The sequence below is a fragment of the Babylonia areolata genome, chromosome 18 (genome assembly GCF_041734735.1).
Source record: "Babylonia areolata isolate BAREFJ2019XMU chromosome 18, ASM4173473v1, whole genome shotgun sequence".
NCBI classification, from domain to species: domain Eukaryota; kingdom Metazoa; phylum Mollusca; class Gastropoda; order Neogastropoda; family Buccinidae; genus Babylonia; species Babylonia areolata.
The window spans coordinates 61,065,421-61,078,963 of record NC_134893.1 but is presented as its reverse complement, the minus strand read 5'-3'; the positions used below and the strand labels follow the sequence as shown (position 1 = coordinate 61,078,963).

The 13,543-nt window shown below is 38.9% G+C and overlaps 1 protein-coding gene across 1 annotated transcript in view; it reads right to left on the bottom strand.

Annotated features, from left to right (window-relative positions):
* Positions 1–760: 760 nt before the first annotated feature.
* The window catches only part of LOC143292971 (ubiquitin carboxyl-terminal hydrolase 39-like), a 47,058-nt gene continuing 34,275 nt past the window's right edge, over positions 761–13,543 (bottom strand). Inside the window, exons 10-14 of the mRNA XM_076603698.1 lie at positions 9,604–9,827; positions 6,245–6,306; positions 3,880–4,024; positions 2,553–2,639; positions 761–2,038 (exon numbers count right to left, since the gene is read on the bottom strand). Of these exons, the coding sequence (XP_076459813.1) occupies positions 1,859–2,038; positions 2,553–2,639; positions 3,880–4,024; positions 6,245–6,306; positions 9,604–9,827 (698 nt within the window). The 3' untranslated portion in view covers positions 761–1,858. The remainder of the gene's footprint in view (positions 2,039–2,552; positions 2,640–3,879; positions 4,025–6,244; positions 6,307–9,603; positions 9,828–13,543) is intronic.

Here is a 13,543-nt window from a genome sequence, read left to right as displayed (position 1 = left end):
CTTAACATGTCCATTTTCCATTCTGTATCAATAGTTTTTGTGCACTGAACTCAGAAAAAAATAAACTGTGTTCCGATTGATACATGATGTCATGATAACACTGATGAAACAGATCCAAGGTGCTCAGTTGCTGACACTGATCAAAATCCTGATTCGAAGAATTTCAAAGCAATCTTGTGCAAAGAAGTACCAATGACATTGTTTAAAAAAAAAGAAAAAAAGGAAATCTTCCCAATGAAACTTCCAATCTCCTGAAGAAACAGCCATTTCTGTGGTTGATGAACTGCCGCTTTCCTGTATCGAATGTTGATTGGGCCCACATAATTCACGAAGAGAGGAGCCTGCTTTTAAATTGCTGGAGCAATTTTTCTCATGGATTAAAAATTGTAGTTTTGAATACACATGTACCACTGAAATCAACAGAAAATCCTCTTAACGCTCATATATTAACCTATGTGGTCTGTTTTCATTTTCAAACTGCACGAGGCATTGAAAAATAGCTGAAAAATTCACGTAACTTTCTGCTCATGAAAGTTTTCCTTCAACTTTTGCCTTTCACTTCACCCAGTTTTTCAAACAGTAACTAATGGAAAGCAACAGAAGCGATTTTTTCAACTGTGTGCTTGAAATGAATTGCGTAGCACTCAAAAAATACATCGGCCGCCATTGAATAATGATCACTGTATTGCATTACGGTACGCTTCTTCTTCCATTCATGAATTCATTCACACATTACACAAAACAAACGCAATCAAAAATGAAAAAATGGATGATAAATATTTATTTTTGTCATTTTTTTAGACGTTCATAGGCTTCCCGGCATGGGCCGTATAGCCTGCCACCACCTATATACTTACACCCACAAAGTGACACACTCACCTGGAAGGAGAGAAAAATCTATTCTCAGTCTGTCCAGGGTTCCAACCTAGAATGGCTCAGCTTTTTTAGGTGAGTGCTTTATCCACCACTGCACCACCACTCTGTGTGTGTGTTTGTGTGAGTGCATGTTTGTATGTGTGTGTGTGTGCATGTGAGTGTGTGTGTGTGTATGTGTGTGTGTGTGTGTGTGTGAGTGTGTGTGTGTACATGAGTGCACACACACACGTGTGTGTGTGCGCATGTATGTGTATAAGCATGTGTACATACAAACTGAACATTCCATGAGAACTACCAAACATCAGGAACATTATTGAAGTTCAAACTGTTTATTCATCTGGACCAGTCACATAATGTCATATATCAATGAAACCTGACAAATGCTCAAGTACAGATGCACTGGAAACATGCTTCCAGCTTAGTGACATGCCTCACAGTACACTGTATCTGTCAATACCCTGAAACAGGAATGATTTTCACAACAAAGAATTGCATTCAGATCCCATTCCTGTTTTCAGAACATCACTTGAAATGATACTAGTACACAACCTAAAGCACCTGGGAGGAAATTTGTAGCACAGAGAAAGTTTTTAAAAGTTTGAGATAGTAAACAAAAGACATATTTTTTCATGAAGACTTATATGTTTGAGAAGTTTTCCTTTTAACATTTTTTTTTTTTTTTTTTGACATGAAGTACATTCTGAGTAAGCTGCAGATGCATCAGAAAATGGAACAAAAGTTAATATCTTTCTGTGGGAAAGTGCATGTGTACAGCAAGTCATTGCATTATGTGTTTGTATCTGCATGCATGTATGTATGCATCAGCATGAATGAACATGCCTCATGGCATGTAGTAGTTTACAGTGATGAAAGAAGTCAGGTGTCATCACCTGTCCCTGGTTCCAGTTTCGTGTCAAGAGAGATCAGGTGTGTTTCAGCTGTCCAACTCCTCTTGCACACAGCCTTCACTGTCTCTGTTGTGTCATGATGCTGCCTTATCTTCACTGGTCTGGTCAGGGCCCTCACTAGCAGCAGGCCGAGTCTGTCTATCGTCCTGTGCTGCTGCCTCCATCCCTGTCTCTCCTGCCTCCTGCTGGGCTGCCTTCCTGGCACTGGGGGGCTGATAAAAGGGATTGATGATGTCCTCCCTCCGTTCATAGATCTGCACAGTCCACAATGTGAACAACACTTTACTGAGGAGACTAATATATCAATTTTATGCTGAACTCTACAGAATCCTACAGATGACTCAGGAAAAAAACTTTTGGAACAATATAAGGAAGGTTCGCAGACAATTTCCAAGATTAGAACAAGCCCTACTTAAACTTTTTCAGCACTCTCACAGTTACAATCATGTGTATATCTTTGTGGCAGACCTAAGCAAAAATTAGAATCAATCTTTCTGTAAAGCAAACTGCTTAAAGCTACTTCACTGAACTTTTGCCTCATATTTTTTCAGATGTTGTGTATCATATACCATTAAGTCTGCATGCCATGAAAGAACTGAGAAATTGGGAGGTACCAGAGTTAAAAAGTGTTTTCTCTCACAATGCCAGCTACCAATAACTAAGAAATCAGACTGAAACATGAAACGGATCATACACACATTCTCTGACAGACACACCTGAACACTGTTAGCCCCAAAAAGGACAAATCATTATTGAAAGAGGGCTGACCTGGATGTAACTCTCGGACAGTGTGATCATCTGGGGCAGGATGTCAGCCACATGGAGGTCCTGCATCTCATACCACTTGCCTGTGGCCTGCCACACAACACACATCATCCCACTCATATCCACATCTAAAATAATTATGAAATTTCATTTTCCAAAACTGCATCAACATTAATGTGAGTGCATAATATCAAACCTGTTTTTCAAACTACCAGCATATGTATGTCCTGACTGTGCCAAACACAAGAAAACAAAACAAACTCATCTCCAGTAGTGTTACTGTCATTCTTCATCACTGTCAACTCCATTACAACAAGGTCTTTTCAGCAAGCTCTAACTATGGAGTTGAAATTTTAAAAAGTACAAAAGAAGTAAATTGTTTCCTGTGAAAGAAAACTGAAGTGTCATTAATAAAGCAGGGAAAAGAACAGCTCAGAAAGGTGCAGTCTGTCTCCAAGACCTTAATTAACAAGAGGGGTAAACCATTAGATTTCAACTGAAGCAAAGGCTTGAATTCCCTGGTTACCAACTACTGTCTCTCCATGTCCCAAGTCTGCAAGAAGCAGCTACCCAAAACATTGAAACAACCTCACAAAATTCCCATGTAAAAAATATGCTGCATGTACTGATGTAGAGGACAATAGAGAAACTGAGCAACTTTTTATCATTTATTTTCTCTTTTGACCTGTGTGGTATGTGTGTAGTGTGGTATGTGTGCTGTGTGTAGTGTGTAGTGGTGTGGTGTTAGTGTGTGTTTGAGAGACAGCAACAGAGTGCAAGAGACAGAGAGAGAGACAGAAAGAAAAACAGAAAGAGAGAGCAAAGAAACACAGAGGGGAGAGGTAAGAACAGACAGCCCTAAGGTGAAACAGTGACAGTACAGGCCTTTGCTGTAATGACAGAGGTGGAGTATATCAGTTAAGCCATTTTCAAACAAAACAAAACAAAACTAAAGCTAAAAAAAGAAGCAAGTATACCCAGAAAGAGCAATAAAAATATGTTAAATAACTTCTGGGGGAATAACAGGACCTAATGACATGCAATACTTCAAGGTTTTAAGGGCTTTAAATGCCTTTTTAAACATAATGAAAAGTAATGAATTTCCCAAAAATATTGGTAATTTCAAAGCTCTGCACAGACAAAACTAAAGTTGACAAATTAAAAAAAAAAGACAAAAAAAAAAAAAGGCCACGTGACAAATTACAAAAAAGATGATGAGAGTCAAGAAACCAGGCAGAAGAAAAGAACAAAACAGGTGAAAAGATTAGCATGGACTTTCCAGAAGACAAAGGCACCTTTTCTAGCTGTTAAAAACAACAACAGTGTTTACCTTGTGCAGGACGTGACACCTGTACGTCCCCCCTTGTCCACCCCCTGGTTCACTGTCATGCACAATGTTTGCGGCAAGGTCATAAGTTGTGTGTTTGTGCAATGCTCGCATTTCTGGTGACAGCAGTTCTCCAAAGTCTATGTCTCTGCACAGCAAGTGTACTGTCAATAAGTTTGGACCATTGCAAAGATCAGCATGAGGTACAGGAAGATATGTATGATATGCCTATAATATGCATATAAGAAATCACAAGCTTTTTTTTTTTCCCCAAAAGAAATAAGTCCTTTAACACCCCTGTTCCCAAACTTAACCCCCTTGCCTGTCCTACATTTTAACAATTTTGTCATTACCGTGTGCAAAGTGAAAACTGGATTTCCAAGGGATATTAAACAATCTTGAAACATTCTAGAAGACAGGGAGAAACAAAGTAGGTTGTTTTCCTAACTATCAACCGTGAATTGCTGATGAAAATTGTATGTGAGAGTCATGTCCTATAGGCATTCAACAGAGCAGAAATGGGACATAAGTCTCATGTCCCACAGGAGGCAAGGTAGGTTAAACAAGGTTATATGAAGTTGTTTTTTCTATATGACTTCATGATCTTGAGACAGTCCATGATAAAACTACATACACTCATAAACTACATTTTAATCTTTACCAGTTGACGTCCAACAAAATATGTTGTCATAGTGCCTATAAGATGTCCACTGATGTCATGTATCAATTCCGATCTTTTCTTCATCAGAGTCTGGTTCAAAGAATACAAACAGAATCTGAACGTTTAGTGTGTCTAGATTATAAACATACAAATCAAATGAGCATGTTAGGTGGATGACCCCTTTCTTCTGAATAATGTTCCACTAACTGGACTTCATCGGTCACACCTGAAGAATGTGTTTGCGTCATGTGCAAAAATAATGTCGGAAACTTTGTCCAGCTCCCACAGTCGTCCCTATCAACCAATTTACACAACTGTGCATTTGCTTATGTATGATAATAACGATGAGAGATGCATCTAGTTTGTCTGATGACTGGTCTGATGACAATGACAGTGACAAAACTGACAGCAATGTTCAACACTTTGTCCAGTCCATCTGTCCAATCAGACATCAATTTTGAGCAGGTGACAATGACTGACAGTAAGGGTGCAGTGCTTTCATGTAATCCGAGAAGAGGGGGAGAAGAGTGGAGTGGTGCAAGATGATAGGTTGAAGACCAGACAAAAGGAGTGGCAAAGGGGCGTGTCCATGACTTCACTGAACTGTTTTTCACAGTGTTCGTCTGGCAGGAATTGAACAGCCAATCATCCACAATTTTCATGAAACCCAGGGTTGACAGACAGTGGACAGGAATCTTGTGATTTTATTTTTTCACACTTTTTGTCACTGATTTGTTGACTGACTCCTTTGTACAGTAGAGAAACTGATGCACAGCAGTCACTTTATCAGCTCACTTGCAACCAGGAAGGAGAAAGTATCATCAAAGAGCTACCCCCTCGAAACATGGAAGGCTCTTTGGTGTAATAAAAAGCTTGACTCTTCAGTTTCTGAGAACATGATTCACTTTTAATTTTGACAGAACCCTTGTTGGGCATTGTTGAGTTATTCAATTACATGTTTAGGAGCGTTGTGATTGTTATCATAAACTTATATCTGGTTTCATTTTCTTCTACAGGAGTAATCTGACAATAAGCATGTTATTTCCAGTTGCATTTTGTTTGTTTGCTTTTCTGATGTCATTCTATGGAGGTGGAATTAAGACTTTTTTGGTGTACAAAAATTATCAACATCAATTTTTGAAATACTTGAATACTTATCTACAATTAAAAAAATTAATGAGGGGAAAAAAGCTCCGGTTCAGAATCCAAATTTGTTTTCCGTCAAGACAACATTTACTTTGCTTCTGTATCATTTATAGTTTTTGTACCAGAACTTAAAAAACATATATATATTAACCCTGAATCCTCACGATTCCCTGGAAAGGGGAGAGCACTTAAACAAATCTTTTTTTTACAAAATTCACTGGCACTGAACTGGTTACATAGTTGCAAAATTCTGCCCCCCACAAAAGCAGGAGCAAAAAACTAACAAACAAACAAAAAAACAACTACAAAACTATGTTTCCAGGTCAGGTATCTCTTCCACTACATATGATGCAGGAAAATATCAAATAACTTGCATTTTCATGCAATTTTTTAGTATTTAACTGTATACATTTTCATGCTAAACTATAATAATAAAGGTATAAAGTACAATGTATATTTTTCTAATCTGACTATGTGATACTGCTACTTATTTCAACGTCTGCATTTTAAACAGTGACATGCTTAGCTAGCAAACTATACAATTATCACTGCAATACTCACTTGATGGGAAAATTCACAATGGTTGGGTTCTTCTCCGACACAAAATAGTTCTTGGTGAACCTCTGAAAATTGAAACAAAACACGCATATGAAAAAACATTACAAACAAAAAAATCTTACAACACCAGAGTTTAGGTTTGTTTCAGGACACAAGGGTCAACTGACCAATTCACTACAAAATCAATGGGTCATTTTAAAAAATAATGGGTCAGGAAAATCAACCCCATCAGGCCACCCCCACACAAAAAATGTGTCAATGAATTTATACTTTGTCCATTACATTTGCTGGTCTGTGAAATGGTATCTAACTATCTACATATGTGACGCAACACGCGAAAACCAGGCTAAAGTCATAAATTATCATTTTTGACATTTATGTACTTTCTGAAAGTTTAAAAATCACAGATTAACATACAAAAAACAGAACCAATCTATATATCATAGTTTTTTTTTCAGTTGGTGTACCTGAAAAAAACAAATGGAGAAACTGGCTCATGAAAAAAACTTACATTTGCCTGCTTTTAACTTAAGAACAAAAATTATCATGAACATGTATTGATGTCAAAAGATTAAAAATTAAGTAAACTACAAATTTCTAAATGAAAAAAGCAGGGGAAAATTCATATTTTTTCTTTGTACACAAACGAAGTCAAGAATGGCGAGTGAAGGAGTGATGTAACGCCACAAGAGAGCAGTCAATGGCAACAGTGAATGTTCAAATGAGAGACAAAGGCCACACACGTGTTTAAAAAAAAATATTTCCAATAATGCTGATGAATTTTTTTTACTTCCGTTTTAGATTCCAGCTCAAAATAACTTTTACTAAATGCATTCATGAAGTTTATTAACACATCATCAGCTGATACAATTTCAGAAAAGCCTTGATTCAAATGCACTGAACATTGCAACTTTAGTGACAAACGTGTGCAGCAGTACCAACAGCACATACACCTGGAAACATTAAAAAAAAAAGAAGAAAAAAAAAAGTTCCAGGTAGTTTTATGTTAAAATATTTACCGACAGCAAAGATAAGACTTCAAAGATGCGAATATTGTAATAATCTCAATTTTCATTATTTTGACCATTATGATATATTTTTGTGCATAGCTAAGGATAGCTGGCTGCAACTTTAGCCGGGTTTTCACATGCTGTGTCACTTATCTGTATCTATATATTTATGTGTGTGTGAGAGAGACAGACAGAGAGGGACACAGAGAGAGAGAAACGGCATGCAGAGACTATGCGCGTATGTTTGCTGTGTTATTCTGAAAACAGAAAATACAACATAATCAATACTAAACTTTATTCTACAATGCTGATACATTGATTTATGCTGACTGCTGTGGATAGTAAATGTCCATATTACAGTCCAGGAAATACAAAGGAACCAGTACAAACAAAAGCAAAGCAGTACAGTAGAAAGACATCAAATCAACTATGTCACTATCACTTGCGTTGGTTTAATACCGTTGTTTTATGAAAGCACTTTCCTCTGCTTTTTGGAAATCTTCACAGTTGCAAAATGTTTCTAAAATTTTCTAAAGTACCATGCCAGCATAATGTGTGAACCTGTGTAATTCTATTCTTGTGTATACATGGAAAAGATCAAATGTGCTTTAAAGGTAATGTTATCTATGTCACTATGTCTGATTATAGAAACAAGAATATACCCTGAAAACAAAGTATGGCTGAATAAATGACAAAATGGAAATGGTTATGAACATAAAAGTGTGGATGTATCTTGATCAGATCTCCATTTTACTCAAAGGGTTACATTCTTACATAACATCAATGAAGTAAACACGTAAGCTGCCCACGAACACTGAAGAAATCTTTCAGATTCACTCTCCAGGTATGTGCAGAATGGAAGAGACTGCAAATGTTCTGAACACTGAATCAATCTTTCTGGGGGCATTTTTTGTTTTCTTAAGGCGAAATGTTCTACATGTATTGACGGGTGCAATAGCCGAATGGTTAAAGCACTGGACTTTCAATCTGAGGGTCCTGGGTTCGAATCTCGGTGACGGCGCCTGGTGGGTAAAGGGTGGAGATTTTTCCGATCTCCCAGGTCAACATATGTGCAGACCTGCTAGTGCCTGAACCCCCTTCGTGTGTATGCGCACGCAGAAGATCAAATACGCACGTTAAAGATCCTGTAATCCATGTCAGCGTTCGGTGGGTTATGGAAACAAGAATATACCCAGCATGCACACCCCCGAAAACGCAGTATGGCTGCCTACATGTCGGGGTAAATAAAAAACAAACAAACGGTCATACACGTAAAATGTTACATGTCTGTCTGAGTGTGTATGTGTGTGCGTCTGAAATCTGATTGAATGACACAGGAAATGAATGATGAGCGCCCAGTGGCAGCCGTCAGTCGGCTCTACCCAGGTAGGCAGCCTGTGGTGCAAATGTCCCCGTGTATGTAAAGCGCTTAGAGCTTGGTCTCTGACCGAGGATAGGCGCTATAGAAGTATCCACATCAATCAATCAATGTATTGAAGCCATCATCAAGCTGAATCGAGGAGATGGCGGGAAAGTAAAAAGCAAAATTGTTACTTTATCCCACAACAGTTCACAATATGCAATTGGCGTTGCCATTGTGTTAATGTACTTCATTTTGTTTCCCAGCTCGACACAAGTTGTGATTTTTGATAAAGTTTTATTATTTTTAACACAATGTTCATCTGCTCAATGATGAACTGCAAAGAAACAATAGTAACCATTATGTTCTTTCATTTTTCAGAGTTTGAAACTGCAATCGTGATTTTTTTGCAGAGAATAAGATAAATCTACAAAATCCCTTTCATCATGACTGACTTTACTAAAAATCAATAATCAAGTGACTGACTGGCTGCCACATCAACGGGTCATTTCAAAACTATCTATGTCAATGACCCATGACCAACACTAAACCTAAACCCTGCCACATGAAAATTCCCATTTCTCCTTTACCTCTGTACACTCCCCTCCCTTCTTACACACACACAAAGATGGATTGGGAAAACTGAAATTAAAATTTACCAAAAACATTCATCAGAATGATGATTAATATACACCACCACAGAAAACAAAACAACAACACACACAAACAGAACAGACCAGGAAGTAACACCTTCAATATGTTGAGAAGTGCTCACAGCTGTATGGAGTGTTTTGGATTAAGTTTCCTATTTGAGAGATCAACACACATGACAATGATGATAACAATCATAAAAAAAAATGACCCACACCTTTTTTTCTTTGCTTCTTTTCCAAACAAAATCCAAGCTTATGGTAGTACACTCCAGATGTTTCTTTTATCTGGTGAACAGTCAAGTTTGGTACATGCCACTAAATGTGTGCCAAGAGTCCCACCTTGAAGTAACAGATGATGAAAGGAGGCAGGCGAGTCAGCTGGAAGGTCTTCAGGGTGTTGTCTTTGTACGTCTTGTACTCCTTCTCTGAGCTGCCATTGAACTTGGCCAGCAGGCTGGCAAAGGGCACCTGGGGGATGATGTTCTCCCTTGCCTCATCCGGGTACAGAGGTGGAGGTGGGAGGTCGCACGTAAGGTACAGCCACTGGATCTCTTCCAGCCGGGCTGAATCATGGAAACAAACAGGGTCATGGGTGCAACTGGCAGACAAGATAAAAAAAACTTAAAAGCTGGGGTCCAAATGAGGTATAGCCTAATATGGGTAGAGCCCTGGTTAGGGGTGGGTGAAGAGGTGTTGGGTCAGGGGAGCAACTCACCCCTGAAGCTGAATCAAAAATATGGTTTGAAAGGCATCAGGGAGGCTCTCCTGCAATCAAAAATAGAAAATTGATTGCATGTTGAGAGAGAGAGAGGGGGGAGTGAAGGTGGGAGAAAAGTTTGTATGTGTACATGCATGTGTACTGCTTTCAGTACAACTCTATGTGTTTGAGAGAGAGAGAGTCTGTGTGTGTGTGTGTGTGTGTGTGTGTGTGTGTGTGTGTGTGTGTGTGTGATTCTGAAAGAGAGAGAAAGAGAGAGCAAGAGAGAGACAAGACAAGACAAGAGGAATGGTTTATTGTACATTGGCCTCAGGCCATTATACAAACACATGGGAAGGGTGGATGTTGGGGGGCAGGGTCTGGTGAGGTCGGGGGTCGAGGGGGGGTGGGGGGAGGGGTCGGAGGGGTGCAATTTGGATGAACACATCAATATTAAGAACACTGCTATAATGCTATAATATAGCTACATTGTTAATTGCTATAATGCTATAATATAGCTACAATGTTAATTGCTATAAATGCTATAATTGCTGTAATATGAACTTGCGTGCTGGCAAATCTCAACAGAATCGGACAAAATATGCTCATCCACACTCGCACGCACTGACGCACAACCACATTCACATGCACATACACCAATATACATTTATCGTCATGCACTTCACCTAATCCATTGTAGCTTTCCAGACAACCATCTGGCTACTAGCCAATTCAAGCAAACTTTAATCTCTTATTCCACACTCCTATTCACTGGTAACCAAAGGAAAAACTAAATACTGGTATTCTTTTCTATGAAAATCGTTAGCTTCTGAAATAAATTTTGCGAAAAAACATAACTGCTTCATCAAGTTCAACTGAGAGCGTTGCTGTAAGATTTTTTTGCGTGGCTGGTCACTGAATAATTTGTATCCTCAACGAATGTCTACATATGCTGGGCAATCAAAAACAAAATACATTTCGTCCTCAATACTGTTTGTCCTTGTGCACATTGAACACCTGTAATTGTTGGTTGCCCCAAACCAACTTCTATTTGCTTAAATGCCAAGGGTTCTAGATCAGAATCTAGCAAGGTTGTATCTATGTCATTTATGTGTAACAATTACTTTTAAATGACGGGAACCAGTTATATTTATCATTTCCTTCCATGCCTGCATGCCAGTTTTGTCTATAACAACAGATTAAACATTCTTTAAATTCAGAAATAAACTGTGCTTAACTGCCTGCTTCCTGACTGGGCCAAACTATACCATAACCATTTTCCATCAGGACTTTCTTTAACAGAGAGACCCAGTTACATCTGCCTGTTTCATGTTGCAATACTTACATTTCATATGCCTGTCTAACTAATCCAGTCATTGGTAAATTAGTAAGTCTTAACCAGTATTTGACAGAACTGATGTAAGTTCTTATGTACAAAGGGTAAACACCTGCTTCTCCAAAAGTCATCTTATTAGAAGCTTGTAATGGAACGTTCATCATATGTTTTATTGTATGCATACGAACCTTTTCCATGAAAATATTGTCTAACAAACCCCAAAATTCTGCTAGGCTGGTTAACATTTCAATTTGAGTATCGAACAGTTTCCATGTTTCCTTTTCTTTGATATCTCTGTTGCAAGCTCATTGATAAAGAATTAAAACAACTGAGGGCTAGTGAGAGAGAGAGAGAGAGACAGGCAGACAGTGAGAGAGACAGAGAGAGAATGAATGAATGAATGAATGAATGAATGAATGAATTCATTCATTCATTATGGGCCAAGGCCCCTAAATGAATGGGTTTGTTACTTTGTAACAACATAACTATACAATCACAAAAAATATTGGTATACAGTCTGTTTAGTTATGAGCACAGTGTCTCTTTTGCTCGATACAAAATTATACATAGACTTCTTTTTTTTTACCAACTTTTGATTTGTTAACCTCTTGACTGTGCTGTTGACATACGGTGTACATCATGAAATGTCGCTCACCAATTCTGTATTGACGTATGCCGTACGTCATGTTACAACGTTCTATGTTTTGAGTCCCGCATTGCAGAAAATACAGTCCGCTAACCATTAAATTAGCTCCCCTGAGAGCTCTTTGTCTCCTGAGTTCCATAAGCTAAAAATATTCACCTCATTGTCATATTTATGGCGAAAGTTTTGCAAGTTTGTACGAAGCTCAAGTTGTGTTTGCAAAGCCATGGCTGAACGCAGACAAACCCCAACACTTGCACGAGTACTGGAAGAAATCCTTCACGATGCAAATAGTAGAGATGAAGATTGTGGACTGAATGAGATAGAACTGTGTGAAGTTGATGCCAAAGATGCCGATTGTGACATGCAGGGGGGTGGAAGGTGGGGTTGCTTGACGAAAACAAACACAGACAAGCTCAGCTGATTCAAGATGCAGGTGGGTGTTTACGAGGTTTGTCAGTTTAGTATTTGCTTTCTGTTTGTTGTAACAATGAATATAACTGCATTGTGTGTGTTTTGAATGTGTTAGCTGTGGTAAGTAGCTTCGTCAGTCACTGATCAGTGTATGTGTGTGAGAGTCAGTCATGTGTGTACTGTGTGTGACCAATGCTGCACAAGTAGGCGTGGCTCGCTGGCTGGCTCATTGTTGATGACAGCATGTGTTGCTCGTCTAGAGCTTTCGGTGTATTCGTTTCTGCATGTGTATTGGTTTGTTGTTATTGTTGGCTGTTGGTTGTTGTTGTTGTTGTTGTTGATGTTGGTGTGTGTGTGTGTGAGTGGGGGAGCGGGGGAGGAGATGATGTTTACAAAACTGAAATAAGAGAATGATATACAGAATTGTATGCCTAAATTACTTTGTAAATGTAACACTTGTAGAAGTGTGTGTGTGTGTGTGTGTGTGTGTGTGTGTGCGCGCGCGCGCGCGTGCATGCGTGCGTGTGTGTGTTGTCATTCTGTTTTGTATGAGAAAGAGAGAATGAAGGGGCTGTGGCATACCATGAACCAGTTTCAGTGTGTGTGTGTGTGTGTTGGGGGCTTGGGGGGGCGGGAGGGGGGGGGGGGGTAGGTGTGTGTGTGCTTGTATTTCAACTTCTGAAAACAATCAGAAATAAAATGGTACCATTTCATAACCTTTTTATATGTTGTTGAAAAAAAAAAATAATAAAAACACAACAAACTCAGTCTTTTATGCAATGTGTTTCAGGTATTCAGCATGGTGATGATCATGTTCATCCTAGACCATCTGGAGTTGACAACTTGCCACAAACCTGCAGCTGAAGACCAGCAGCAGCAAGACCAAAGGGCAGTAAATAAGCCTCCAGCAATTCTGGATTACAACAAAAACATGGGTGCCATGGACCATCATGACCAACAGCTGCAGCCCAACAATGCCACAAGGAAAACCCTGAAGTGGTACAAATATGTGCGTGTACATTTTCTACAAATTGCCATGCTGAATGCACACATCCTCTACAAAAAAGCAGGCAACAGCAGTACATTTCTGGACTTCCAGAAGGATGTACTTAGTGCCATGATTTTTGGTGACCAAGACCCAGACACTGCTAAAGATGACCACACTGTTCGTCTGGGTGGACAACACTTC